The sequence below is a fragment of the Sorex fumeus genome, unplaced genomic scaffold, assembly GCF_029834395.1.
Source record: "Sorex fumeus unplaced genomic scaffold, SorFum_2.1 ptg000035l, whole genome shotgun sequence".
In the NCBI taxonomy this organism is placed as follows: Eukaryota; Metazoa; Chordata; class Mammalia; order Eulipotyphla; family Soricidae; genus Sorex; species Sorex fumeus.
In genome coordinates, this window is record NW_026606092.1 from 516,607 (window position 1) to 542,627 (window position 26,021).

The window sequence follows — 26,021 nt, forward strand, 5'->3', positions numbered from 1 at the left end:
TCCCACCTACTCCCTGCACTCCCTACACTACCCCTTCCACTACTCCCCTCACTCCTCAGGAGGAATGGCAAAGGTACATTCTGGAGCAGCAGTTGTAGAGAAAGACTGGGGGACATTAGTGGAGACAGCTCGGCAGGAGAAGCCAGCCAGCTTGTGTCAAGATGAACCCCAGTGCAGACCCCTCAGTGACTTTTTTCTTCAAAATAATTTTTTTTTGTTACTAAACCCAGCTGTGCTCAGGGCTTACTCCTGGCTCTTCAAGGATCCCTCCTGGTGGGACTCAGAGGATCATAAAGGGTTCTGGGGATCAAGGTGGGTCATGTGCCAGGCAGACACCCAACCCACTGCATTATCACTCCAGCCCTTGCTTCTTCATTTGTGTACTAAAATACCACCAGCGGTGGAGATTTGATATACAAATGAATATGTGATGCATATTGGGGCATGAAGCCACAGCTGGACTTGTGCCCAAGAAGGTACCACTTCTACAGCTATGATTGCTCTAAAGCACAGGAGTCTTACTGTTTGTTGTACTTAAAAGTGGCCCTGAAAGATGAGAGCAAGAACTTGTGGAGACTGGTTCTAATAGGTGTCTCCCTTTATACTAAGACCTAAAGAATGAAAACTTTGTATGGGCCCAAGTTCGTCTATTTCCATTTACTTTCCAATTTCCACAGGAAATAGATAATTAATGACTTGACTAAACCCAGCTAAGAGTTTGGTCTTTATCACAGTCTTTAAGAAAAAGAATTTTAGGGCTGGAGCGATAGTACAGCGGCTAGGGTATTTGCCTTGCGACCTGAGTTCAATTCCCAGCATCTCATATGGTCCCCTGACAATCGCCAGGAGTAATTTCTGCATGAAAAGCCAGGAGTAACCCCTGTGCATCGCCAGGTGTGACCCAAAAAGCAAAAAAATTTAAAAATAAAAATAATTTTTGGAGCCAGGGAGTTAGTACAAAAGCTAAGGAACCTGCTTGCGGCTGAAGTTGTGACCCTGGTTCAAATCCTGGCACCACATGTGTTCCCCCTGAGCACCACCAGGAATGGCCCCTGAGCGTATAGCCAGGTGTGACCCCAAAAACCCCAAAATAAAGGAAGTTTTAGGGCTGAAGAGATAACACAAGAGGTAAGACACGTGCCTTGCATGCAGCCAACCCCAGTCTGAATCTCTAGTACCACATAAGTTCCTCCAAGTACCATCAGGGATCACTTCTAAGCACAGGGCCACGAATAGGCCCTGAGCACTACCAGATATGACAAGAACATTAAAAAACACAGATAAATAATTTTTGGGTGGTGTTTTAGGCCACACCTGGAGTTAAGGTTTATTCCTGGCTCTGTGCCCAGGGATCACTCCAGCTGGTATATGTGGAACCATATGTGGTATTGGGTATTAAACCTGGGTTGGCCTCCTGCAAGAAAAGCACTAACTTTTAAGTCCTACTCTTTGACCTCAAAAAAAAAAAGTTGTTTTAAAAAAGATCAGCGGGGTCGGGGCGGGGGCTAAAGTGATAGCACAGTGGGGAGGGCATTTCCCTTGCACACAGCCTGGGTTCGATTGCCAGCATCCCATTTGGTCCCCTGAGCACTGCTAGGAGTAATTCCTGAGTTCAGAGCTAGGAGTAACTCCTGAGTATCGCCGAGTGTGACTAAATAAGTAAAAAAAAAATTTTTTTTTTTTTTGCTTTTTGGGTCACACCCGGCGATGCACAGGGGTTACTCCTGGCTTTGCACTAAGGAGTTACTCCTGGCGGCGCTCAGGGGACCATATGGAATGCTGGGAATCGAACCTGGGTCGGCTGCATGCAAGGCAAATGCCCTACCCGCTGTGCTATCTCTCCAGCCCCAAGTAAAAAAATTTTTAAAAAAAAGATAAGCCACTATAGAAGAGAGCTAGCAAAACATCACACCCAAAATCCAATAAAGGTGATTTGAGGATACCCTCTAAATTATAACTTTTACTCCCTTAATTACTATCCTCTGAGATTTTTTTTTAATTTTTATTTTCATAAAGTTGTTCACAATAATTGATGACATTCAATATTTCAACAACAATCCCACCACCATTATACCGTCCCACTACCATTATTATTTTGTATTGTTTGTCATTGAATAGTATGAGATGTCTCTAAGGGTCTATCTCACAGTGATTCAACAAAGAAGAAAAAAAATAGTATGTGATGTCGTGCGGCTGCCAAAGCGGCCGCGCACTCCTGGAATTCTAAAATTTTATTGTTTTTTTATTTGTTTGTTTGTTTTTGCTTTTTGGGTCACACCCAGTGGTGCACAGGGGTTACTCCTGTTTCATGCACTCAGGAATTACTCTTGGCCGTGCTCGGAGGTCCATATGGGATGCTGGGAATCGAACCCGGATTGGCCGTGTGCAAGGCAAACATCTTACCCACTGTGCTATCACTCCAGCCCCTCTAAAATTTTAAATAATTGGGGTCCGGAGACACTTCTGCAGCGAGCTGCTTGATCTGAACTTTTATATGCCAGTATAGAGCATTTATATACCAGTATTGTGAGCAATACTAGGAATGTAATGATGAGTAGCGCCATTGCTTGCTAAGTGACCGTACAGCAGATAGTGAGGGGACACAGCCTCTAGAAAAGCGTGCCTTAGATGATGGGAGGTCAGAGAGGGTGTCCTGTGGGCTTGCCTTGCCTGAGGCAGACCCAGGTTCGATCTCCAGCACCCCTATGGTCCCTCAAGCCCACCATGAGTGTAGAGGAAGGGGTGAGCTCTAAGCACCACAAGATGTGGACCTAAAACAAAGCAAAACAAAACACAACAAAACAAAAGCATGGCCTAGATGAATAGTAGCAGATTTTCTTCAATGTCTCTAAACTGAGAATACTCTGGTCACAACTGAACCAACGTGTCCAAAATAATAATAACGAGCATGTCCTAAACACTTACTACATACAGGATCTATAAGCACCTCAGAAAATGATTTAGTTCTTAAAATTCTGAGATAATCATTCTCTGTAATCCCATTTTCATAATCCTGCATACCTGTCAGTCATATTTCAGAATTTAGAAAAGTTCAGAATTTTAGAAAAGTAAAATGAAATAAACACTTTTTCATGGGACATTCCAAAGGAGGCACAGCTCAATCAAATAATATTTCTAGGGGAAAATATTGTATAGTTATTTTTATTAATGATATTTCTTTCTTGTGGGGGATGTCCCCAGTCAATCTTAGGGGATCCCAGGGCCACTCCTGATACTTGGCCTCCCTGTGCACCCTGGATGTTTGGTTCAGTGCTCAAAGGTCCTATGTTGCTTGAACCCAGCTAAGCTGGGGGTCACTGGGACCATTCCAACAGTTCTCAGGGGATCATGCAGTGCCAGTGTGGAACAAAGCCTGCATGTGGCAGGAATGCCCTCTGGCCCTTTGCACTATCTCCCCACCCCTCAGGAGATTTTTATAAAAGACCATAAATGGTCTCACTTCTATGTGGGTCAGGTTTAACCACCATATGCTACCCTCCCCTCCACACCCCCCCCAAAAAAAACCAAAAATAAATGATAGGGCCTGGGGATGGTTTAGTGGGCAAAAGCGCCTGTCTTGCAAGTGTGAGACTGACGACAGACTCAGTCCCCGGCGCCACCCACATGCTCTGCTGGGATCTTGGCAGTTATATTGGAGACTCACTTTGCCACAGCCATGTGCAGTCTGCAGGGCGCTACAGTCAGGGATGTGAGCACCCCCAACTCCAAATCTGTGACACCCTCCGCCCCACAGAGAGTTCCACAATCAAGTGTTTAAGCAGCACAATCAAGCCCATGTGTGGGTCCCCCAGCCTTCCCCACAACTAAAATAGGAAGCAAAGGGAGAAGCTATGGATTGCAGCATGACGGGACTCTGGAATCAAAAACATTTTTTTTCTTGTGGTGCCAATGAAAACCCTAAAGTAAGACAAGTCATATAGCTTGCCCTGAATCACACAGCTAATCCGGTCCCAAAGAGACAAAGGCAAATAAATGGAACTATTTTAAACTAAGAACCTTCTGCACCTCAAAAGAAACAGTGACCAAAATACAGAGAGGGACCATAGAATGGGAAAAATTATTTACCCAATACCCATTAGATAAGTGTGACAATACCATACCCATCAGGATATTCAAGACACTGGTAGAACTTTACAAGAAAAAAAACCTTCAGCCCCATCAAAAAAAAGTGGGGAAGGGGCTGGAGCGATAGTACAGCAGGTAGGGTGTTTGCCTTGCATTGTGGCCAACCCAGATTCGATTCCCAGCATCCCATATGGTCCCCCAAGCACTGCCAGGAGTAATTCCTGAGTGCATAAGCCAGGAGTAACCCCTGACATCTCTGGGTGTGGCTCCAAAAAGAAAAAAAAAAACATAAAATCAGACTAACACCCAAACACAGAAGAGACAAGGGCCACGAGGATTGCGTAATGGTTTGGAAGCCTGCCTCATGAGCTGCGGGAAAGGGCAGTTGGAATAGAGAAGGGACCACCAAGTTAATGATGGCTAGAGGAATCGCTCAGGATGGGAGACGTGTGCTGAAAGTAGACAAAGGGCCAAACATGATGGCCTCTCTGATCTGGATTGCAAACCATGATGCTCAAAAATAGAGAATAAGAAGGAAGATCCCTGCCATGGAGGCAGGGGGTGGAGTGGGGTGGGGGTGGTGAGAGGAATAATGGAGATATTGATGGTGGAAAATGCACACTGATGGAGGGATGGGTGTTCAACCATTGTATGATTCAAATTCAATCATGAAAGCTCTGTAACTATATCTCAGTGAGGCAATAAAAGAAAAATAATAAATAAAAATTTAAATAAAAAAATTTAAAACCTATGCTATTGGGCTGGAGTTATAGGACAGCCTCTAGGGCGCTTGTCTTACATGTGGCCAGCCGACCTGGGTTCAATCCCTGGTATCCCATATATTCCCCCAAACCCACCAGGAATGATCCCTGAGCACAGAGCCAGACAGACGGATGTGGTCCCAAAACTAAAATAAATAATAATTAAAAGTGATAATAACTACAAATAAAATTTTAAAAACTGTAAATCCACTGAGTTCTTAGGCAGGGTATGTGACTCAAGTGGTAGAGCACATGCTTGGCACATCCGAAGCCCTACTAACCTGAAAGCATCAGGGACGCCCCCACTCCAGCACCACCTTGGTTCCCACAACAATAGAAAAAATTAAAAAGGGGCAACGAAACAACAAAACACCTCTGATCTTTCCTCTCTACAGGCTTCCCAATGGGGTCATTGATCTGAGGAGGAATTTCAGAGTTAACCTTTGTTCCCAGACCTGGCAACTCACAGGGGGTAACAACTGTCTCCCAACATTGGCCAAGAGACATTTCTCTCCCCAAATAAACTAGCCTTCCCCTCCCATCCTCCACCCTGTACTAACTGTGTTGTCAGTTCCTGCCAAGTTCTACCTGTAACTGGCTTCATCTCTTCAATCCGATGTTTGGCCGCTCTAAGCCCTGTAACGAGAAGGTGATGCCAGCTGGACCCACGCTCCTTCCAGGGCCCCTGGCAGCCAGGACCCAGCGGAGACCACAGCTCTAAGCCCCCGTGGCCCTGGCCTGCAGCTCTGTCTCAGCTGTGTCCCTCTAGGAGGACCTCCCTCAACAATGACCTCCTCACTGCTCCTGGCCTTCCTGTTCCTGACCCCCACTGCCGGGGCCACTCCCAGAGCTGCCAGTCCCTGTCCAGCATGTGGGGGGCCCACCGTGGACCTGGAGAATCACCGAGAACTGCTTCTTGAGCTGGCCAAGAGAAGCATCTTAGACAAGCTGCACCTCAGCCAGCGCCCCACCCTGAGCCGGCCGGTGCCCAGAGCCGCTCTGAAGACGGCACTGCAGCGCCTCCCCGGGCCCCCACAGTGGCTGCTGCGTGAGGCTGACAGGGGGCAGGAATATGAAATCATCAGCTTTGCTGAGACAGGTGGGTTTCTCATCCAGGTATTTCTCCAAACCTGATCTCTCAGAGAGAGGAGGCTTGCGTCCCCCTGTACTCCACCTCGACTCTTGTCTTGTTCCTTGTCCCTCAAATCCTGCTTCTCACAGCCTGTCATCTCCTTAGCCCAGACTCCATCCCTGAGCCTCTGGGAGGTGGATCCCTTTCACTTCTTGAGAGCCAACCAGACCCAACCTTCTGGTTCCCCTCTCCATGGGCCTCCCAAACTCTCTCAAGCTGTGGTGTCAACCCCTCGACTTCCTGGCCTGCCCATCCTGTTCTGCCCACTTCCCCGATCAGCGCCAGCCCTCCTTCCTTCAAGGCCCAGCACTCCCATCCTCTAAAAACCTTCTCAGGGGTTTCCATACCCTCACCCTTCCTTAACATGAACTTCTCTTCGGGATGGTCTGTTTCTGTGTGTGTGTGTGTGTGTGTGTGTTGTGTGTGTGTGCATTTTAATGAAGTTTGTCTTCCCAGGAGCTATCATTTGTTCCTTATATTAAGATATTAAGGCCCCATATGTTGTAGAGACAACACCACACAACTCTTTTTTTTTAATTGAATCAACTTGAGATATACAGTTACAAAGTTGTTCGTGATTGGGTTTCAGTCATACAGTGTTCCAACGCTTGTCCCTTCACTGGTGTACATTTCCCGTGTCCTCAGTCTCCCTCCCATCCATCTCCACCCCAGCCTGTCTCTATGGCAGGCACTTTTTTTCACCCTCCTCCTCCTCCCCTTTCCTCCTCCTCCTCCTCCTTCTCCTCCTCCTCCTCCTCCTCCTCCTCCTCCTCCTCCTCCTCCTCCTTCTTCTTCTTCTTCTCTCTCTCTCTCTCTCTCTCTCTCTCTCTCTCTCTCTCTCTCTCTCTCTCCCCCCCCCCTTCCATTTTGGTTTGCAATATAGGTACTGAAAGATTATCATGTTTTGTCCCCTTACCTACTTTCAGCACTCAGCTCTTGTCAAGAGTGATCATTTCCAACTATCCTTATTGTAGACACCACACAACTCTTGTTTGTGTGCTCTAGGACTGGAGAGACAGCTCCATGGGCTGGAGAGCACACCTGACATGAATGATCCCTAAACCATCATGTCCTCCTGACACAGCCAGCCGACCACCTCCTCCCCGTCAAAACACAATACCATACACAACAAAAGTCTTGTGAGAGGGACAGGGAGATAGTGTAGTAGTCAGGGTGCACACCTTGTCTGTACAAGGACCCAAGATTCAACCCCAGCACTGGTCATCAGTGGGTAGCCCTGGAGACACCCACAGACTGCTGGACCTGAGCAGTAGCACAGCGCTGAACCATCCAGTTCAGTTGACCAAATATCACTAAGGAGAAGCTCCGTGGAGTTACTGAGCACTGCTTGAGAGGCAGCTGGCCCCTCAAAAAAGAAAAAAAAATACCAAAAACTGATGGGACAGAAGAGTCTTTCAGAAGAAGCCAGCGAATGGGCTGGCATTCCAGAGTACATTTGACTCAAGTGGCTAGAGGATGGGAGGGAAAAGCTCTGGTGTGGGGAAAACAAAAATAAAAGGAGTCGGGCAGACAGATAGTACAGCAGGGAGGTCACTTGCCTTGGGTACGGTCAACCTGGGTTCTATCCCCGGCAGCCCACAGGGTCCCCTGAGCCCCTCCAGGAGTGATCCCTGAGCACAGAGCCAGGAGTAAGCCCTGAGTACCACCCAGGGTGACCCCCAAAAATAAAAATATAGGATAAAATAAAAAGAATCCGACTGCGTTAGGAGTTGAAAAGTAACTTAGAATAGAAGGAATAGGACGACTGGACATGAACCAGAGTCCTTTGAACAACAAAATCCCAGGTGTTTTTTTTTTCTGTTTTTTTTTTGTTGTTGTTGATGTTGTTGGTTTTTTTTTCTCTTCACCTTTGTATCCCTGACCCTTAACCCAGTTCCTGGCATAGTGTAACAAGACCGAGGGTTGCCAGGTATTTCCGGTATTGTGGTGCAGGCTGTGGCTCATTTTATCCAGTTAACCCCCACACCTCTCATCCCACCCCCACAGGCCCCAGTACAGGACGCAGCCCCTGTGAAGTCATTTAACTGAAAGCGGGGCGGGGGGGGGGGGGGGGCGACAATCCAAGGTATTTCTGGCAGCTCTGGCTCCTGTCGCGTTGCTGATGAAGGAGTCATGCGAGTAAAAGGTTTCCAAGCCCTTCCTGCCGGAGACTATTATTCTCTTCTAGGAAGGCAGACATTGACGCTCTACGAATATCATTTATATAGTCAAGATCCTAGAGCTTACACAGAGCAGGACTCCAACACCTTTTCTTAGGGCAGGAGTATGACCACCACAGTGTGACTGGGAACCACCTGGAGGTACTCATGGACCGATTTCTTTTGGAGGATCAAACTTGGGGCTTCAGGCATGCATCACGTAACTCCAGGTCTCTGAGCTATCTCCCCAGCCTTCACTCCTTTTTTTTGTTTGTTTGTTTTGTTTTTCTTTTGAGGTCACACCCAGCAATGCTCAGGGGTTCCTCCTGGCTCTGCACTCAGGAATTTCTCCTGGCAGTTCCTGGGGGACCATATGTGATGCCGGGGATCAAACCCGGGCCGGCCGCTTGCAAGGCAAACGCCCGACCTGCTGTACTATCGCTCCAGCACCCCCCCACACACACACATACCATTCCTTTTTTTAAATCACGATACTGGTGTCTCACGTATGAGAAGCATGTACTTTTCTGCTGAGCTACATCCCCAGCTGCAGACATACTTTTCACACTTGCAGACCAGCCCTGGTGCACAAAAAACCACTGGTCTATAGACTTCCGATGTATTTGCTAACGGTGAACAAATACGACTCTCAGGCAAGAAGGGGCCTGTTCTGAGATAAAATCGGGAGGTGTGAATGCCAGGAGTCCACATTTCATATTTAAATATTTTAGTTTGAAGTTTTCATTCCGATGTAAACTACCATTCTACACCACAATGTAACAGAAAGATCTGAAAACTGTTGTTGCTGGCCAAGTGAAAACAGAGAGGCTGGGACTTTGTGGGAGCCAGGGTAAGGGAGGGCCTTTGGTGGTCCTGGAACTGACTCATTCTGACTCACAAGAGTTGATTGTGAATCTCTTCCCACCCCACGTCCTGTGGCATCGTCTTGAGAGTTTGACTTCATGCTTGGTATGAGTCTAATATCCTTCTTTTGCTGAAGGGTTGGGTTTTGCACTTTACCTGATGGTGCTTGGGGATCATTCTCATCAGTGCTTGGGGGACTATGTGGTTCCAGGAATCAAACCTGGGCTTCCCACATGCAAAACACGTGCTCCAGCTGTATGCGCTATCCCCCAGCCCCCTTGTGGGAGAATTTATACCACAGAATTGACAAAGACTGGAAATCAGAGTGACTGCTTTCCTTCCTTCCTTCCTGCTTTCCTTCCTTCCTTCCTTCCTTCCTTCCTTCCCTTCTTCCCTCCTCCTTCCGTCCCTCCCTCCCTCCCTTCCTTCCCTCCCCCCCTCCTTCCTCTTTCTTTCTTCTTTCCTTCCTTTCTTTTGAATTGTGCATTTATTAGTACACCACTAACAATGACCAAAAAGTGCAAGTTATCTTGCATCTAATATGCAATCCTGGGACAGGGACAAGTGGGAACACCTGTTGAAAATGAGAAAGGGAGGTTGGACTTGGAGATAGTAGAGGGAACAGGGAGTTTCCTTATACACGGCTGACCCAGGTTCAATCAATCCCCAGCACCCGCATATCGTCCCCCAGTTCTGCTAAGAGTGATCTCAGAGCTCAGGCCAAGGAGTAAACCCTGAGCACAGATAGGTGAGAAAGAAAGGAAGGAAGGAAGGAAGGAAGGAAGGAAGGAAGGAAGGAAGGAGGAAAATGGGGGATGAAGGAGTGGGAGGCACAGAACAGTCTCCTAGAGATGAAGGTTCTGATATCCAGTCAGGTGCACATCTTAGCTTACCCCGGGTTACCAGGGACTGGCTCTGTTCCCAGGCAGGATTCTTCTCTCTTGAAAAGAGCACAGCACTGCCCTCTACGCTCTGAGGTTTCTTTCCTCTCCTGTCAAATAGGAATTGACCTGTCTTTGTAGCTCTCTTCGCTCAGCCTGCTTCCTGCCAGAAGCTGAGAGCCCAGGCTGGGAAGGTGCCCGGAGGAGCTAGAGCCCACGCATGGCAGAGGCACCCAGGCTCCACCCCAGACACCGCACAATGCACACGTGGGTAGCTCCACCTGCACTAATGTACTTTTGCAGGGAGGGGTTGGGGGTTATACCCAGCTGTGCTCAGAGCTTACCCCTGGTTCTATGCTCAGGGATCACTCCTACTGGTGTTCAGAGCAGTCACTGAGAGACATTTGGTGCCAGGGATGGAGCCAGTCAGTCATGTGCAAGGCAAGAGCCTTAATCTCTGTACTATCTCTCCAGCCCTCCGAAAATGTACTTTTTGGGTGCTTGAACGTAGTTCAGTGGTAGAGCACTTGCCTTGCAGATGTGAAGTTCTGAATCCATCCCTGGCACTGCAAAGGAAAAAAGAAGACAAAGATGGAAATCCAGAGGCCTCTTTTCTTTTCCTTTCCTTTTCTTTTCTGTTCTTTTTTTTTTTCTTTCTGATTTTGGCTACTTCTGTAAATGTTCAGGGTTTACTTCTGGCTCTGCACTCAGCGATCACTCCTGAAGTGGTTAGGGGACCACGAGGATGGAACCCAGCTTGGCCACATGCAAGGCAAGTGCCTTGTCTTCTGTAAAGCACTTGTAACACACATGAAACACCTCATGACGCCCCGCCCCAGAGACCTCTCTTCATTTTGAATTGTCTCTCCTTTCTTTTGAAACGCCTATCTTCTGAAAACACTAGTTTCAGTATTGGGCACTAGTGGGCGTTCTAAAAAATAAAATGGTGACTACTCAATCAGATCGAGCAGGCCCAGTAACGTCTCCATTGGAGACTTTGTTGTTACTGTGTCTGGCATATCGAATACTCTCGGTAGCTTGCCGGGCTCTCCGAGAGGGGCGGAGGAATCGAACTCGGGTCGGCCATGTTGGCCGCTTGTAAGGCGAACGCCCTACCCGCTGTGCTATCACTCCAGCCCAGCACGGCGGTAGGGCGTTTGCCTTGCACGCAGCCAACATGGCCGACCCGAGTTCGATTCCTCCGCCCCTCTCAGAGAGCCCGGCAAGCTACCGAGAGTATTCGATATGCCAGACACAGTAACAACAAAGTCTCCAATGGAGACGTTACTGGGCCCGCTCAAGCAAATCGACGATCAACGGGAGGGCCTTTACCATTACCTTTACCTTACTCAATTAGATGAAACTCACTGCCCTCTATCACAGCAGATCCTCTTTACACAAGTCTGGGTGTGGTGGGACAATACCCTGAAGATGACCAGGCTCCCTTTGGTCTAGATGAGAGAGTCCACAAGCATCGAGTTACTTTTTAGACCCAATCAAAGAGACTCCCAGCTGAGCCCTCTCTGAGGCCCTGGATGCAGGCAATGCCCTGGATTTCATTTTTGTCCTGAGACCAATACTTACTTTGAGAGCTTTTCACCAGGCTGGGAGGTAAAAGAATGAGGAAAGATTTTATTGGTCAAGCTAGCAAGTCCTTTTGGAAAGTTTTTTTCTTAAATTCTGCTTGAAAATTGAACAGCTCTTTTTTAAGTTCATCTCACTCCTGAAATGTCTTTATTCCAGGCAGCTAAAATAAGCCAATTGCCACTTTCAGCGATCTGCCTGGAAATATCTTTAGCTAAATTCACAACTTTTTCAGATACTGTTTCTAGCTTCCAACTTACCACAGTTGATAGTCAATACATGACAGAGGTTCCCCTTTCTCTGGATTGGGCATAATTTCCTCACCACTTCTCCTGCCTGTGCTAACCTGCCTTCCAACCCTGCCTGCCCCCAGCCCCAAAGCCACTTCCTAGCTCCGTGATACAGCAGCACCCCCATCTCATACAAGTCTGTTTCCATTTACTATTAATATAAGAAAGCCGAGGGCCAGAGCAATAATACAGTGGGTTAGGCACCTTGCCTTGCATGCAGCTGACCTGGGTTTTTTCCCAGCATCCCATACAGTCCCTTGAGCACCACCACTGGTGATTCCTAAGTGTAGAGCCAGGAGTAACCCCTGAGCATTGCCAGGTGTGGGAAGGAAAGAAAGAAAGAAAGAAAGAAAGAAAGAAAGAAAGAAAGAAAGAAAGAAAGAAAGAAGTGGGGAGGAAGGAAGGAAGGAAGGAAGGAAGGAAGGAAGGAAGGAAGGAAGGAAGGGAGGGAGGGAGGGAGGGAGGGAGAAAGAAAGGATGGAAGGAAGGAGGGAGGGAGGGAGGGAGGGAGGGAAGGGAGGGAGAAAGAAAGAAAGAAAGAAAGAAAGAAAGAAAGAAAGAAAGAAAGAAAGAAAGGGGTGGGGAGGAAGGAAGGAAGGAAGGAAGGAAGGGAGGGAGGGAGGGAGAAAGAAAGGATGGAAGGAAGGAGGGAGGGAGGGAGGGAGGGAAGGGAGGGAGAAAGAAAGAAAGAAAGAAAGAAAGAAAGAAAGGAGGGAGGGAGGGAGGGAGGGAGGGAAGGAAGGAAGAAAGGAGGGAGGGAAGGAAGGAAGAAAGGAGGGAGGAGGAAGGAAGAAAGAAAGAAAGAAAGAAAGAAAGAAAGAAAGAAAGAAAGAAAGAAAGAAGGGAAAGAGAGAAAAAAGCAAGCATTCAGCACAGACTTTTTGCTGTTTTGGCTCACACCCACCAATGCTTGGGGTTTATCCCCTACTCTTTTCACAGGGATCACTCCAGTAGTGTTCAGGGAAACTTGGGGTGCTGGATATCAAACCCAAGGCTTTTGCATATGCTCAGCTCCCTGAACGATCTCTCCAGCCCTGTTTTTTTAAAAACACACACAAGCGACCCCTCATGATTTGTGGTGAATTGGTCTTATCTGGACTGTTCTACTCTATTTGGTGGATCTGATATCAGTCATGCAATGAACTACATCCATCCAGGGGCTCTCAGGGGGCCAGAGCATTTAAGATGGTATCCGGAGCTGAAGATATAGTACAGGGGTTAAGGCACTTCCCTTGTGTGCAGCTGACACTGATGTGATCATGATCCCCAGAGCATTGCTAGAAACAACCTCTAAGCATAGAGCATGAGAATGGCTGGATGTGGTCCAAACCCCCTCCCCCAACAAAAATGTGGTCTCTGGTCCTTCATCATTCAGTAATCTAGTCTAAATTGATTTCTTTCTATCTTCTTTCCTTCCTTCCTTCCTTCCTTCCTTCCTTCCTTCCTTCCTTCCTTCCTCTCTCTTTTCTTCCTTCCTTCCTCTCTCTTTTCTTCCTTCCTTCCTCTTTTCTTCCTTTCTTCCTTCCTTCTTTCCTCCCTCCCTCTCTCTCTTTCTTTCTTTCTTTCTTTCTTTCTTTCTTTTCTTTCTCTTTCTTTCTTTCTGTCTCTGGACTCAGAAATTACTCCTAGTAGTGCTCAGGGGACCATATGGGATGCCAGGGATCAAACCAGGCATTTAAGCAAGCTCCTGCCCACTGTCCTATAGCGCCAGGCCCCTTTCCTTCCTTCATTCCATGCTTGTTTGGGGGCCACACGTGGTGATGCTCAGGACTTGCTCCTGGCTCTGTACTCAGGAATTATTCCTGGTGAGGCTCAAGGGACTATATGGAGTGCCAGGGATCAAACCTAGGTCAGTCATTTGAAAGGCTTATCCCCTACTCATTTTGACTCTAGTTCAACTTTCTTTAAAGTGGCCGAATTCCGGAAAGATGAAGTCTCAATATGTATCTATCGAGCTTCTGTTTACACCCTACTTGCCTATTTATTAATGGGCAAATCAAATCAGATGACTAAACTCAGAGTTAATCTGAAAGGGACTGTACTGGCTTGAATATTGGGAGGTGTTCACTGGGGACAGCAATGTAATAGTCCCAGTTCCTGCTAGTCATATATCTCCCTGCCCGTTCTTGGTAACTGAGAAGTTCTATCACCAGGGTGCTTTTGGATCTAGCATGAAGAAATTCAATGGTCGCTGACACATCACTCACCTAGACAGAGTAGAAGTTGAGTAAAAGGCTCTGTAGACTCAGGAGATGGAATCACCATTTTGGGACTTGAAGAAGCTGGGAAGGAAGTAAATATAGAGAGAATGGAGTAGATTGAAGAGAAAGATGAGAGGTCAGGTTGGCTCTGAGATCTGTGGAGAGCAACCCTAGTCTTGATTTTTATAATTCACACAGGAGCCAGAGTAATAGTACAGCAGGTAGCAAGCCCAGGTTCAATCCGGGAATCCCATATGGTCCCCTGAGCATTGCCAGCAGTAATTCCTGAATGCAAAGCCAGGAATAACCTCTGAGCATTCAGGGTGTGGCTCAAAACCAAATCAAAACCAAAAAAAAGTATAAGTCACACAAATCTAGTTGACCCTTATTCACTATTCTTTTCTGCCCATGAGTGGCATTCCTATAATAAAATACCTTTACACAGAAAATAACAGTAAGGGGGCTGGAGCGATAGTACAGTGGGTAGGGCATTTGTCTTGCACACGGCCGACCTGGGTTGAATCCCCAGCATCCCATATGGTTCCCCAAGCACTGCCAGGAGTAATTCCTGAGCGCAGAGACAGGAGTAATTCCATGAATATCGCTGGGTGTGACCCAAAAAGCAAAAATAAATAAATAAATAAATAATAATGGTAAGGATCAGAGAGATAGCTGAACACTACGTTGAGCACACGCTTTGCATGCGGAAGCCCAGGTTTCAGCTCCAGCACAGCAATAGCAAAGCCAAACACTGAGCCAGAAGTAGCCTCCAAGCACTGCTCAGAGTGGATCAAAAACAAAGGAAAAAAACAAAGAAGAGAGCTGGAGCAGTGGCACAGCCGGTAGGGCATTTGCCTTGCACATGGTCGATCCGGGTTCGATTCCCAGCATCTCATATGGTCCCCCAAGCACTGCCAGGAGTAATTCCTGGGTGCATGAGTCAGGTGTAACCCCTGTGCAAAGCTGGGTGTGACCCAAAAAGAATAATAAAAGAAGGGAGGCTATGACTAAGTCACAATAGTCATCTCACTATTTCCTGAAATATTTGGACTTTATTCACCAGTAACATTTTTGAGACCATAAATTTTATGATCTACAGTTGTTTTTGAAAAATAATTGTTTGCTATATTATTAGACAATTTTTGTGTTTGGAAAATCATTCTGTTGTCATGATTAAAATAAAAAGTGAAACACTGTCCATTCAACAAATATTTGCAGTTCTCACAAAGTCTAGTTGAACTTTATAAATAAATATTTATTGAGTTTCTACTAGATACTAAGGATAGAATGGTAAACCAGGCAGTTGCAATATCTACTTTCATGAGGTTTCAATTCTATCTAGTGGGAATGGGGAGAAGAGAATAAGAGACAGACAGACAGACAGACAAAGAGAAAGGGAGAGGAAGAGTAAACAAATGAGCAAAAACACGACATGCTCAGAGAGTGACAGTGGCACACAGTCAGTTAAGCAGGAGTGTATGTTAGGGAGATGGAGGGAGAATCAAGGTTTGCTTTAGGCCTGATCAGGAAGCCTCTTTGATGGAGAGACATTTGCGCTGAATGCCAAAAACGGGGTCAGTCATTTAAAGATCTTGGGAAGGATTCAGCGCAGAGGAAAGCAAAGATCAGGAGGTGGACCCATGTTTTATTGATTCAAGGAATAGGAAAAAGCACAGGTAGATGAACGGAACGAAGTGGAAGAGTACTAAATCGTGCAAGTCTTTCAAGTTAAGAGGTTTAGGTTTTATTTAAATAGCAATTCTTAAAAATGCAGACAGACTTTTTGTTTTGGTTTGGGGCCACACCCGGCAATGTTCAGGAATTACTCCTGGCTCTGCACTCAGGAATCACTCCTGGCGGTGCTCAGGGGACCATACGATACCAGGGATCAAACCCTGGTCAGCCATCACTGTCACTGTTACTGTCCTCCCGTTGTTCATCGATTTGCTCGAGTGGGCCCAGTAATGTCTCCATTTTGAGACTTGTTGTTACTGTGTTTGGCACATTGAATACGTCATGGGTAGCTTGCCAGGCTTTACTGGGCTCTCCGAGAGGGGCAGAGGAATCGAACCCAGCTTGGCTGGGTTGGCTGTGCGCAAGGCAAACGCCCTACCACTGTGCTATCGCTCCAGCCCATGGTCAGCCGTATGCATGACAAATGCCCTTTCCACTGTGCTATCACTCCATCCCCTAAAAATACAGATAGGCTTGGTTTGGGTTTTTTTTTGGGGGGGGAGGGTCACACCCAGTGATACACAGAGGTTACCCCTGGCTCATGCACTCAGGAATTACTCCTGGTGGTGCTTAGAGGACCATATGGGATGCTGGGAATCAAACACAGTTAGTCCAATGCAAGGCAAATGCCCTACCTGCTGTGTTATCGCTCTAGCCCCCAGATAGGCTTTTGAAGGTTTTTAAGCTGAGGAGTTTAAGCTGATCATATTTACCTTTTAAAAAAGAAAACCCTCAAAAAAAAAAGAAAGAAAAAAAGAAAATCCTCTTGGGGTGAGGGATGTAATTCAGAGACAGAATACACAAAATGAAGATGGGGCCAGAGAGTAAGGTATAGTAAGGCACTTGCCTTTTAGACAGATCCCTGGCACCCAGAATGGTCCCTCCAATACCAGTAAACCCTGAGCTCTGCCAGCCCCTGCCAAATAAAATGAGGCCCTGAGCTCATAACTCTGAACATTTCTACATACACACCCCAAAAAGAATATTCTAGCTGATAAGTGGAGAATGATTTTGGATACTAGTGTGGACTTCTTGGGGGGGGGGCACACCCACTATGCTCATGGATTACTCCTGGCTCTGCACTCGGGAATTATTTTTGGTGGAGCTCAGGGGATACATGGGGTGCTTGGGATTGAACCCTGGTCTACCTCGTGCAAGGTAAGCTTCCTACCCACAGTACAATGGCTCTGGCCCCTAGATTTACTTTTTAAACATGGAAAGTTTGAGATATCGTTGGTGAGCCTAGTGGAATATCAGATTGGCAACTGGATATATACGCCTTAGACTCAGGGAGAGGTCAGGACCAAGGAATTATACATTTTGAAGTCATCAGCATATAGATGGAATTGAAAGCTGTGGAAATGGATGAGATCATTTTGGGAGAGACTATAAAGGATCTAGAGCAAATAGAGAGAAGGGAGCTGAGGACCTCCAAGATTGAAAGGTCAACCTGAGGAAGAGGAGCTTGTAAGCAAGAGACAGAGACAGAGGGATCAGTCACAGACCCAAGAGAACAAAATATTTCAAGAAAGAATGGCTAACTGTCAAACACAGCTCAAAGGACAGGGAAGATAGATACAGAGAAATGAAACTATTGTATTTGGCAATGAGGAGTGGGGTGGCGGGTTATTGGCGATCGTGACGAGAGCAATTTCAGTGAAAATTAAGGTGTTTCAATACAGCAGGTCAGGCAGGGATAAAGAGGAAAGTGGACAATAGAAGTAAGAAGATATTCATAAACAGTCCACTGAGATGAAGGGCTGGCTGTGGGGAATGATGGTGGCTCGAAGGTCTGCAGGCAATTAGGAGGGTAGTGACGTCACCACCTCTAATGAAAGAGAGACACACAGGAAGGGAAATCACAACTTCTGCTTGGGACAATTGGTCTTATTTTATTTTGTTTTGTTTTTTTTCTGAGCCACACCTGATAGTACTCAGGGCTACCATATGCAGTGCTGAGGATTAAACTGAAGTCACCCACATGTGGGGGAAGCTCCTTAACCTCTGTACTATTTTTCCAACCTGAAGGACAGGTGCTGGTAGGATATTCAAATGGTAAAATCAAACAATTAGAGGGTTAGGCTTGAAGCTACGTGATTTCCCACTCCATCTGTCCAATCCAGAGGAGAAAAAGTGGTTTGGACTGGGCAGACAAATGGGGAAATGGAGGCTGAGAGATTGCAAAGGTTTAATCCCCGACACATATATAGTGCCTTGAGTACTGCCAGGAGTGATCCTTAAGAACAGAGTTGGGATTAGGCCCTGAGCACCACCAAGTGTGGTCCCCAAACCCCTCCCACCTCCTCCCAAAATTGGGAAATTGCCTGCATAAAAACTGTGTTGGCTGACCATGGGTGTGGGTAAGAACTCACCTCCATGTACAGTTAAAAGAAATAATAGTCAAAGACACACCATGATTGGAGAACTGATGCATTGAAGCAATGAATGGTTCAAGAAACAACAGCCAACAGGGTTGGAGCGATAGCACAGCAAGTAGGGTGTTTGCCTTGTAGGCGACCGACCCGGGTTCGATTCCCAGCATCCCATGTGGTCCCCGAAGCTCCACCAGGAGTAATTCCTTAGTGCAGAGCCAGGAGTAACCACTGTGCATCGCCAGGTGTGACCCAAAAAGCAAAAAAGAAAAAAGAAAAAAGAAACAACAGCCAACAAAGGCAATCAAGGAAGAACCCTAAGAGTTGTGTCATGGGAAAGAGACAAAGCTTTTCAGAAAGCCTAGTCAACAGTGCCAAATGCTACAGGAAGGTGGAGTCTGGGGGGCTGCTGGCAGACTTGATCCTTGAGGCCACAGTAACTAAAGCTTCTTGTGTCCTAGGCCTCTCCGACATCAACCAGACTCGTCTTGATTTCCACTTCTCTGAGAGAAGTGCTGGGGGCATGGAGGTCCAGCAGGCCAGCCTCACGTTCTTCGTGCAGCTCCCTCCCAACACCACCCAGACTTCGACGGTCAAGGTCCTGGTCCTAGGCTCACGTGACACAAACCTCACCTTGGCCTCTCACCACCTGCTAGAAGTGCACACCAGTGGTTGGCACCAGCTCCTCCTGGGACCCGAAGCCCAGGCTGCCTGCAGTCAGGGCCACCTGACCCTGGCGCTGGTACCTGAGAACCAGGTAGCCCAAGGTCCGGTCATCCTGGGGGGTGCTTCCCGCAGGCCCTTTGTGGCGGCTCAGGTGAGAGATGGGGGCAAGCACCGGGTGCGCCGGCGGGGCATCGACTGCCAGAGTGGGTCCAGGATGTGCTGCCGACAAGAGTTCTTTGTAGACTTCCGTGAGATCGGCTGGCATGACTGGATCATCCAGCCCGAGGGCTACGCCATGAACTTCTGCACGGGGCAATGCCCGCTGCACGTGGCGGGCATGCCTGGCATCGCTGCGTCCTTCCACACGGCAGTGCTCAGCCTTCTCAAGGCCAACACAGCAGGAGGCACTGCTGCAGGGGGGTCCTGCTGCGTGCCTACAGCCCGGCGCCCGCTGTCTCTGCTCTACTACGACAGGGACAGCAACATTGTCAAGACCGACATCCCAGACATGGTGGTGGAGGCCTGTGGGTGCAGTTAGTTCCTGCCAGGGACGGGCACCCCACGGGGAGGGGGAGGGAGGGCAAGCGTCCTGTGCAAAGGAGCGTGTGGCGTGTGATCCCATCCCTGCCCCTGTCTGAAGCGTGGGTTCCTCTTCCTGAGAAACTGGGGGGGGGGGGGGAGGGGGCGGGCGGGGAATGATCCCAACTCAGACTGGAAAAGGACTTCGGCTCAGAGAGTCACTTCCTGACCGTCAACTTCTTCAGGACGAGGCCCCAGTCCCCATGAGCTGCCAGCTAAGTGCTGGGGTCCACCTCAACCAAGCCGGGTGACTAGGTTCCCAGCCCTCTTGCACTGTATCTCCGGCCCTTTCTCCTCGGCCCTCCACTTGGGTGGAACTGACCCAGCCCCTTCCCCTAGTTTTCTGGGCGAAGCCCTTCCCTGGCTCCACCGAGGTTAGATCACATGAGGCGCATGTCAAACTTGGCTCCCGCTTTCCTGGCACACGCTGATCCTTGTCCTCTATCCCTGCCATGCGTGCGGGGGCAACATCCCCTGAACCCCTTCGCTCTCTGGCTGCTGCTGGGTTTCATTCTGGAGAGACCCGGGCAGAAAACCAAAGGCGAGGAGGCAGACGTCAGGGTCTTTCTTATTCCTGCTCTCCCTTGCCCGGGTGCCACGGCTTGTGTGGTCGTGGTTGTGCCCCTCCCCTGCTCCCCTCTGTGGCTCATCCCTGCCTACTTCCTGCCTCCCCACGAGGAGCCTGTAATGACTCTCCACGATGCTGGTCCCTGGGTGCCTCAGGATTTCCTGTCAGCCCTCTTAACCCTGCCCTTGCCGCTGTAAATAAGTCCTTCTCTGAGTCTTCTTAAGGATACAACACAAACAGCTAAGTGGGTCCTTTGTCTCTTGCCTAGATGCTGACTGACTGCCGGGCCTGCCTGCTCCCACTCTCCTCACACAGGCGCCTCAAGCAGCTATTATGTCTGTCCCAGGCCTCTTCCCTCCCGGCTGCCTCTTCTTTCTTAGGCCCCCTGGACCCGCCTCAACCATCTTCGCTGGACTCGACTAATAAAGACCTGAGTTTTACCTGCTTCTCGCCTCCCTCTGTACTGGCTCTCAGAGTCGAACCTAATGGTGGCTGAACGGGGAAAGAGGGCCACAGTCACCCACACGTGCACATACACACTGGGAGGCCAGGCCTGGCTCAGAGGGGGCTTCCTTCTCTCTTGGGGGTGACCCCCAAGGACTCCATCCAGAGCCTTGCTGGGAAGCTGGAACGGGCCAATGAGTGGGTGAGAAAAAGAAAAGGTAAACCTGGGGGTGGGAGCAGCAGTATAGCAAGCAGGGTACTTGCCTTGCATGCAGCCGACCCAGGTTCGATCCCTGGCATCCCACCCATATGGTCTCCCGTGCACCACCAGGAATGATTCTTGAGTGCAGAGCCAGGAGTCACCCATGAGTACCGCCAAATGCAGCCAAAAAACTAAAACAAGGAAGGAAGGAAGGAAGGAAGGAAGGAAGGAAGGAAGGAAGGAAGAAGGAGGGAGGGAGGGAGGGAGGGGGTGGGAAGGAGAAAGGGAAAGGGAGGGAGGGAGGGAGGAAAGACCTGGGGTGAGGACAGGGTGCCATTTGCTCCTGGATGGGGCCTCTTTTGACCTTTACCCTCTTCCCCTCTTCTCCTCCCTTTGGTTGGACAGCCCTGAACCATGGATCAATATTGTCTGCAACCCAAGGCCAAATTTGCGCAAAAGCCACATGTCCTGTGGGTAACGTGATGTCTGTGTTTGTTTAGCTTCTAACTCCCTCCTCCCAGGGCCTGAGGCCCCGGGATAGGAACTAGAGAAAGCGGGAAGGGGAGCACGAAGGAACGCACTCTGAACACTGAGGTTTCCTGAGCAACCTGCACACGCTCCCTCCTTCGACAGGAGGAGTTCTTCATGCAAAGAAGTCTTCTGGGTTCTCTCCTTGCCCCTCTGCCACCGTCTCCCCTCCTCACCCCACTCGCTGATCTCTAACCTCCCTCCTTCCAAACCCAGCTTTAGACCCCAGGGCCTAAGTGAGGAACTTGCCTTGAGGGTAAAAATTTTAGGGGGTGCCACACATTCAAGAATGAGTCTCAAGATGATATCTTAAGACTACATTTTGGAAAACATCGAGATGAGTGCCCCAAAAAATCTGTAATAAAAAAGTAGCAAAATTTAAAATTAAAAGATCAGTATTATTCCCTTCCATTTTTGGCTCTACCTTTTGTTTTAAAAAAAAAAGGAGAGTGGGGGTGAGGAACAAAGGGGTCCATCTTCTCCTTAATCTTTTCTTCCCCAACTCCATGGCCACTAAAACCTATCAAGCTTTTCTCATTTGAGCACTAGGTTGGCTCAAGTTCTCTGCTTCCTTCGCCACCTCCAAGCCTTTCGCCAGCCCCCCACCCCCAACCAGGTTGGTGGCAGGGCGGGCCTGTGAGGCAGATGGCTGGGGTATTTATAACCTGGGAGTACTTCTTGGGAAAAGTGACTAAGATGCTGAGTTTATTTATAGCTGGGTTCTGACGTAAGTGTCAGTGGGGAGGTAGGACCAAGCCAGGCGCAGCAGCAAGAGGGTATGAAGAGCTGCAAATTGGGGGCACCTGACAGAGACAGCGGAGGAGCCATGGGGCCAGTGGTTATCGAAGCCATGCTCCCCTGTGGGTGTCCTGGCGCTAACAGGTAACCCTCTGCGCTGGCCCACAGACACGAATGTCAACTCAATGTCCTGGACAAACATCCGGGGGTCACTCCCCAGCCCCAACCAAGAGAGGGCTTTACCTGTGCTTCAGGACCGCAGAGAAATGCACCCTAGACAGGCGGGTTCACTAGACTTTCCTCTCTCCCCACCCCGCGGAGCCCTGAGTTTCTAGGAAGCGCCTGGCATCCGTCAAACGCCACTGCCACGTGTCAGTGGGAAGCGGCCCAGAAAGGTAGCCGGGAGGTGGGTCTGGACGAGAGCCGCGCGGCCCGGCGGCCCCGAGTGCAGAGCAGCGGGCCAGCTTCTCCGCCTCTGCGCAGGAAGAGGCAGGGTCCCCAGAGCCCGAGGTGCACCTCTCCCGCCCGCCCGCAGCCCCCTTCCCTGGGGAACGAACCCTCCGCCCCGCAACGCCGGGTCCAGCGGCTCGACACTGCCACACGGTGGCCACTAGCGGTACTGAGGCCCAGCCTCAATTGCCACCTGGCTTCCACGCCGCTGCCCACTGCGCCCGACTGTCTCCTCTTAACAATCTCAACTAGTTAAATAGGAGTGGAGGGAATAAAATGCGTTGGGGACGCTTTTCCAAACCACATTCCCGTCCTCCCAACATCCTGAAGAAAGTGGAGCACGAGGCCAAAAACTGGCCCGAGGCCCACCCTGGAGGGAGAGCTGAGGGGAGGGTCTCCGGTTACAGTTCTTGAAGAAGTGTGCTAAGGAGTCGGAAGCCTGGTGACTGCACTCTCCGCTCTGCTTTTCAAGGTCCTTAACTCTCCCCTTACCCAGCATGAGAAGAGCACCTTCCAGGGCACCCCAAATTTAGGCAACTCTCCCGTCCCCTGAAAGAGAAGGGCAGGCAGCTGGTACAAGTCCCATGCCCTTCTGCCAGGCTCGATGGACTCTGCCCGCTGCAGGATTGCATCACCCCCACCTCTCCGTGTTCCCCTAGAATCTCAGCTCCATGCCACCAGCACCCCACCTCCCCCGCCCCACTGGGCTCCAGTCCTCCTCCACACTGTGCTCCCGTCCAGCTGGACTCTGGGCGGCCAGCACAGGCAGGGTCAGAGGTGACTTCTGTGCCCTGTGGCAAAGCCACCTTGGCCCTGACTGGAGAACTCCTTTCCTCCTGCTCCACCCCAACCCCTCACCCGTCTCCCAGCTCCAATGCTCGAAATAAGAAGCCAAGAGTCTGGCCCTGAGACTCCCAGAACATTGCCCCCTGGCACGCACAGCCACCTCCTGGGAGGAGGTGCCACGGAGGGGCCAGCTGGGCCAGTTCCAAGGACTGGAGGCCTGCGGTGGGGGTAGGGGGGTACCTGCCCTTTCCCACCTTATCCTATGGCTCTCCCTCCCCCGAGTCCCACGCCTGGGGCCGAGCATGTGAAATCCTCCTCTTTCTTGCATCATGCAAGTCCACATTGCCCACCCACCCCCCACGCCCCTACCTCAAGCTCAGTGTGACCAGGGCCAGAGGTGAAACCCGAGCTGCTGTGGGTGTGGGGGGACCTCCACCCGCCTGCTGGGGCCTAATGGGCAGCTGAGCTGGCCAATCCTGGGTTGACGAGCCCTGGGCGCGCTGCTCTAAAGAGGCACCAGGTCAGAAGCGACGTGAGCTGTGAGGGTCAACCTCGCAGGCTCCGTGAAAGCCTCGGACGCCCCTTCTCAGCCTCCCTGAGTCCCCGCCCCAGCCCAGGGGACAGGAGGCGCCGGGTCTGCCGAGAGGCGCGGTGCGCTCTTTGGCCTCCAGGCCAGCAGACTGCCCAGAAGGAGCGAGCCCGGCGGGAGTAGCCGCTGCCAACACCCGGCCCTCCATCCTCCCAGAGCATGGGGCGCCCCGATGTCCAGCTCCTGCTGGGGCTGCTGTGGGCACTCGGGGGTGGCCCGGGGGCTGGGTCGGTGTGTCCCTCCTGTGGGGGACCCACGCTGACGCCCCAAGTGGAACGAGCTCTGGTCCTGGAACTAGCCAAGCAGCAGATCCTCGAGGGGCTGCACCTGCCCAGCCGCCCCCAAATCCCTCGCCCCCCGCCCCAGGCTGCCCTGAGCAGAGCCCTGCGCCGGCTGCAGCCGCGGAGCGCGGAGCCCGCGAGCGGGGAGGAGCTCATCAGCTTTGCTGAAGTCGCAGGTGGGTGAAGCCGCGGCGGGCCGCGGGGGGCGGCGGGGAGACCGCCAGAGGGGGCGCGGGAGCGGCGGCGGCGGCGGAGGAGGAGCCGGAGGGAGTGGCCGAGAGGACGGGGGCCGGGCGCACTCTGTTCTCCCGAAGGCGGCCGGCGCGGGAGGCGAGCGGGGCCGGGGCTGGCGCGAGTGGGGCGCGCTGCGGGACGCTCACTTTCCTCCTCCTCGCGTTCCCCGTCGCCCCGGCAGACTCGGCGCCCGCCGCCTGCAGCTCCGTGCTCACCTTCCGCCTGTCGCCTGCTCCGGCCCGCCTGTCCCGCGCCCGCCTCTGGCTGCACGTGGCCCCCACCCGGCCCGGCACTTTCCGCTTGAGGCTCTTCCGATGGGGCCCCCGGAGGAGGCACCCGGGGTCCCGCGTGCTCCTGGCGGAGCATCCGATGAGCAGCCCGGGCTGGCAGGCCCTAGCCCTGCCCCCTAGTGGCCTGAGGGCGGAAGCGTCGGGCGTCCTGAGACTCCAAGTGGACTGCCGCTCCGCCGACGGCAACCGCACGGCCCTCCCGCGGGCCCCGCGGCTGCTGGACACGGCGGGGGAACGGCGGCCTTTCCTGGAGCTTAGGATCCGGCCCAGGGAACCCGGGGCAGGCCGGGCCAGGAGGAGGACCCCGACCTGTGAGCCCGAGGCCCCCTTATGCTGCCGGCGAGACCATTACGTAGACTTCCAGGAACTCGGGTGGCGGGACTGGATCCTGCAGCCCGAGGGCTACCAGCTGAACTACTGCAGCGGGCAGTGCCCGCCCCACCTGGCCGGCAGCCCGGGCATTGCCGCCTCCTTCCACTCTGCTGTCTTCAGCCTCCTCAAGGCCAACAACCCTTGGCCCATGGGTACCTCCTGCTGTGTCCCCACCGCCCGGAGGCCTCTCTCTCTCCTCTACCTCGACCGCAACGGCAATGTGGTCAAGACAGACGTGCCAGATATGGTGGTGGAGGCCTGTGGCTGCAGCTAGCAGGAGGCCCTGGGCAGGGGGCGCGAGCGATGAGATCCAGTTGGGATATCCCAGGCAGGGGGTGGGGATGAGCAGCCTCAGTTTCCCGATGTGCACCCCACATAATGCGGCCACCAGGTTCCCTGATGGGGCTGACTGCAGGGGACCCGAATGGGCATGCTCTTGTCCCATCTCTAACCTACTGCTGGTTGGTACGGGAGATCATGGGGAGTGTGTGTCCTTGCGGCTGTCTCCCCAGAAGGGTGCTGTGCTACCCTAAGGGCCAGGAAAAGATGGCTGCCCGGGGTGGGGGGTGGGAGGAGGAGGGAAAGAGAAGAAGCCTTGAATGGAAAGTTCTCAAGTGGGGTAGAGGAAGTGCTGACTCGGCACCCTGCAGGCTGGGACCCAACACAGGCTGGGAGGAGGTGGAGGTGCTGTCACTGTGTTGTGGTTGTTTGGTCTGTGGTTTGGTTTGGATTTGGGGGTCACACTCAGCAGTGCTTGAGGGATACTCCTGACTCAGTGCTCAGGGGACCGTGTAGTGCTGGGCATCGAATCTCAGCCTCCCACCTGCAAAGCATGTGTTATGGAGAATTTTGAGCTGTCTCCAGGCCCTGCTGCGATTGTAAGGGAGGGTCAGGAGGGTCCCCTCAGGACATGCAAGAGGTAGGTATTTAGAGCCCCAGAAATGGGAGCTTGTGATGTTCCTTGGTTTTCCCTGAGGGCATGACCTATGAGGAAGACAAACATTTATACTTTCCTAATAAAAAATGAGGAGGAAAATCCACCGGTATGAATCATGAAGAAGGGCTGGGGTGATGACTCTGGAACCACGGTTCTCAAAGCATGGGCTGGGATCCCCTGGGAGGTTTGATCTCTTTCAGAATACTAAGCCCTTACCTGCGTCTGCTCCTGCCTGCCATCCCTGGCATCAAACCCAGGGCTCACACATGTGAGGTACATGCTCGGCCAGAGAG

General features: G+C 51.0%; 2 protein-coding genes across 4 annotated transcripts; both read left to right on the forward strand.

Moving 5' to 3' along the window:
* The first annotated feature begins 5,440 nt into the window (after positions 1-5,440).
* INHBC (inhibin subunit beta C) lies at positions 5,441-20,323 on the forward strand. Of its 3 annotated transcripts, none has more exons than XM_056117509.1 (3): positions 5,441-5,946; positions 18,526-19,263; positions 20,146-20,323. In XM_056117509.1, the coding sequence occupies exons 1-3, from the start codon at positions 5,634-5,636 to the stop codon at positions 20,154-20,156; spliced, it is 1,062 nt and encodes a 353-aa protein (XP_055973484.1). In that variant the 5' UTR covers positions 5,441-5,633; the 3' UTR covers positions 20,157-20,323. The 3 variants fall into 3 exon arrangements, with proteins under 3 accessions (XP_055973484.1, XP_055973486.1, XP_055973485.1); XM_056117511.1 differs by having other exon boundaries at positions 18,526-19,254; XM_056117510.1 differs by lacking the exon at positions 20,146-20,323 and having other exon boundaries at positions 18,526-19,268.
* Positions 20,324-23,773: 3,450 nt separating this feature from the next.
* Positions 23,774-25,067, forward strand: INHBE (inhibin subunit beta E). The gene is made up of 2 exons (XM_056117515.1): positions 23,774-24,071; positions 24,311-25,067. The coding sequence occupies exons 1-2, from the start codon at positions 23,774-23,776 to the stop codon at positions 25,063-25,065; spliced, it is 1,053 nt and encodes a 350-aa protein (XP_055973490.1). The 3' UTR covers positions 25,066-25,067.
* The last annotated feature ends 954 nt before the right edge of the window (positions 25,068-26,021 follow it).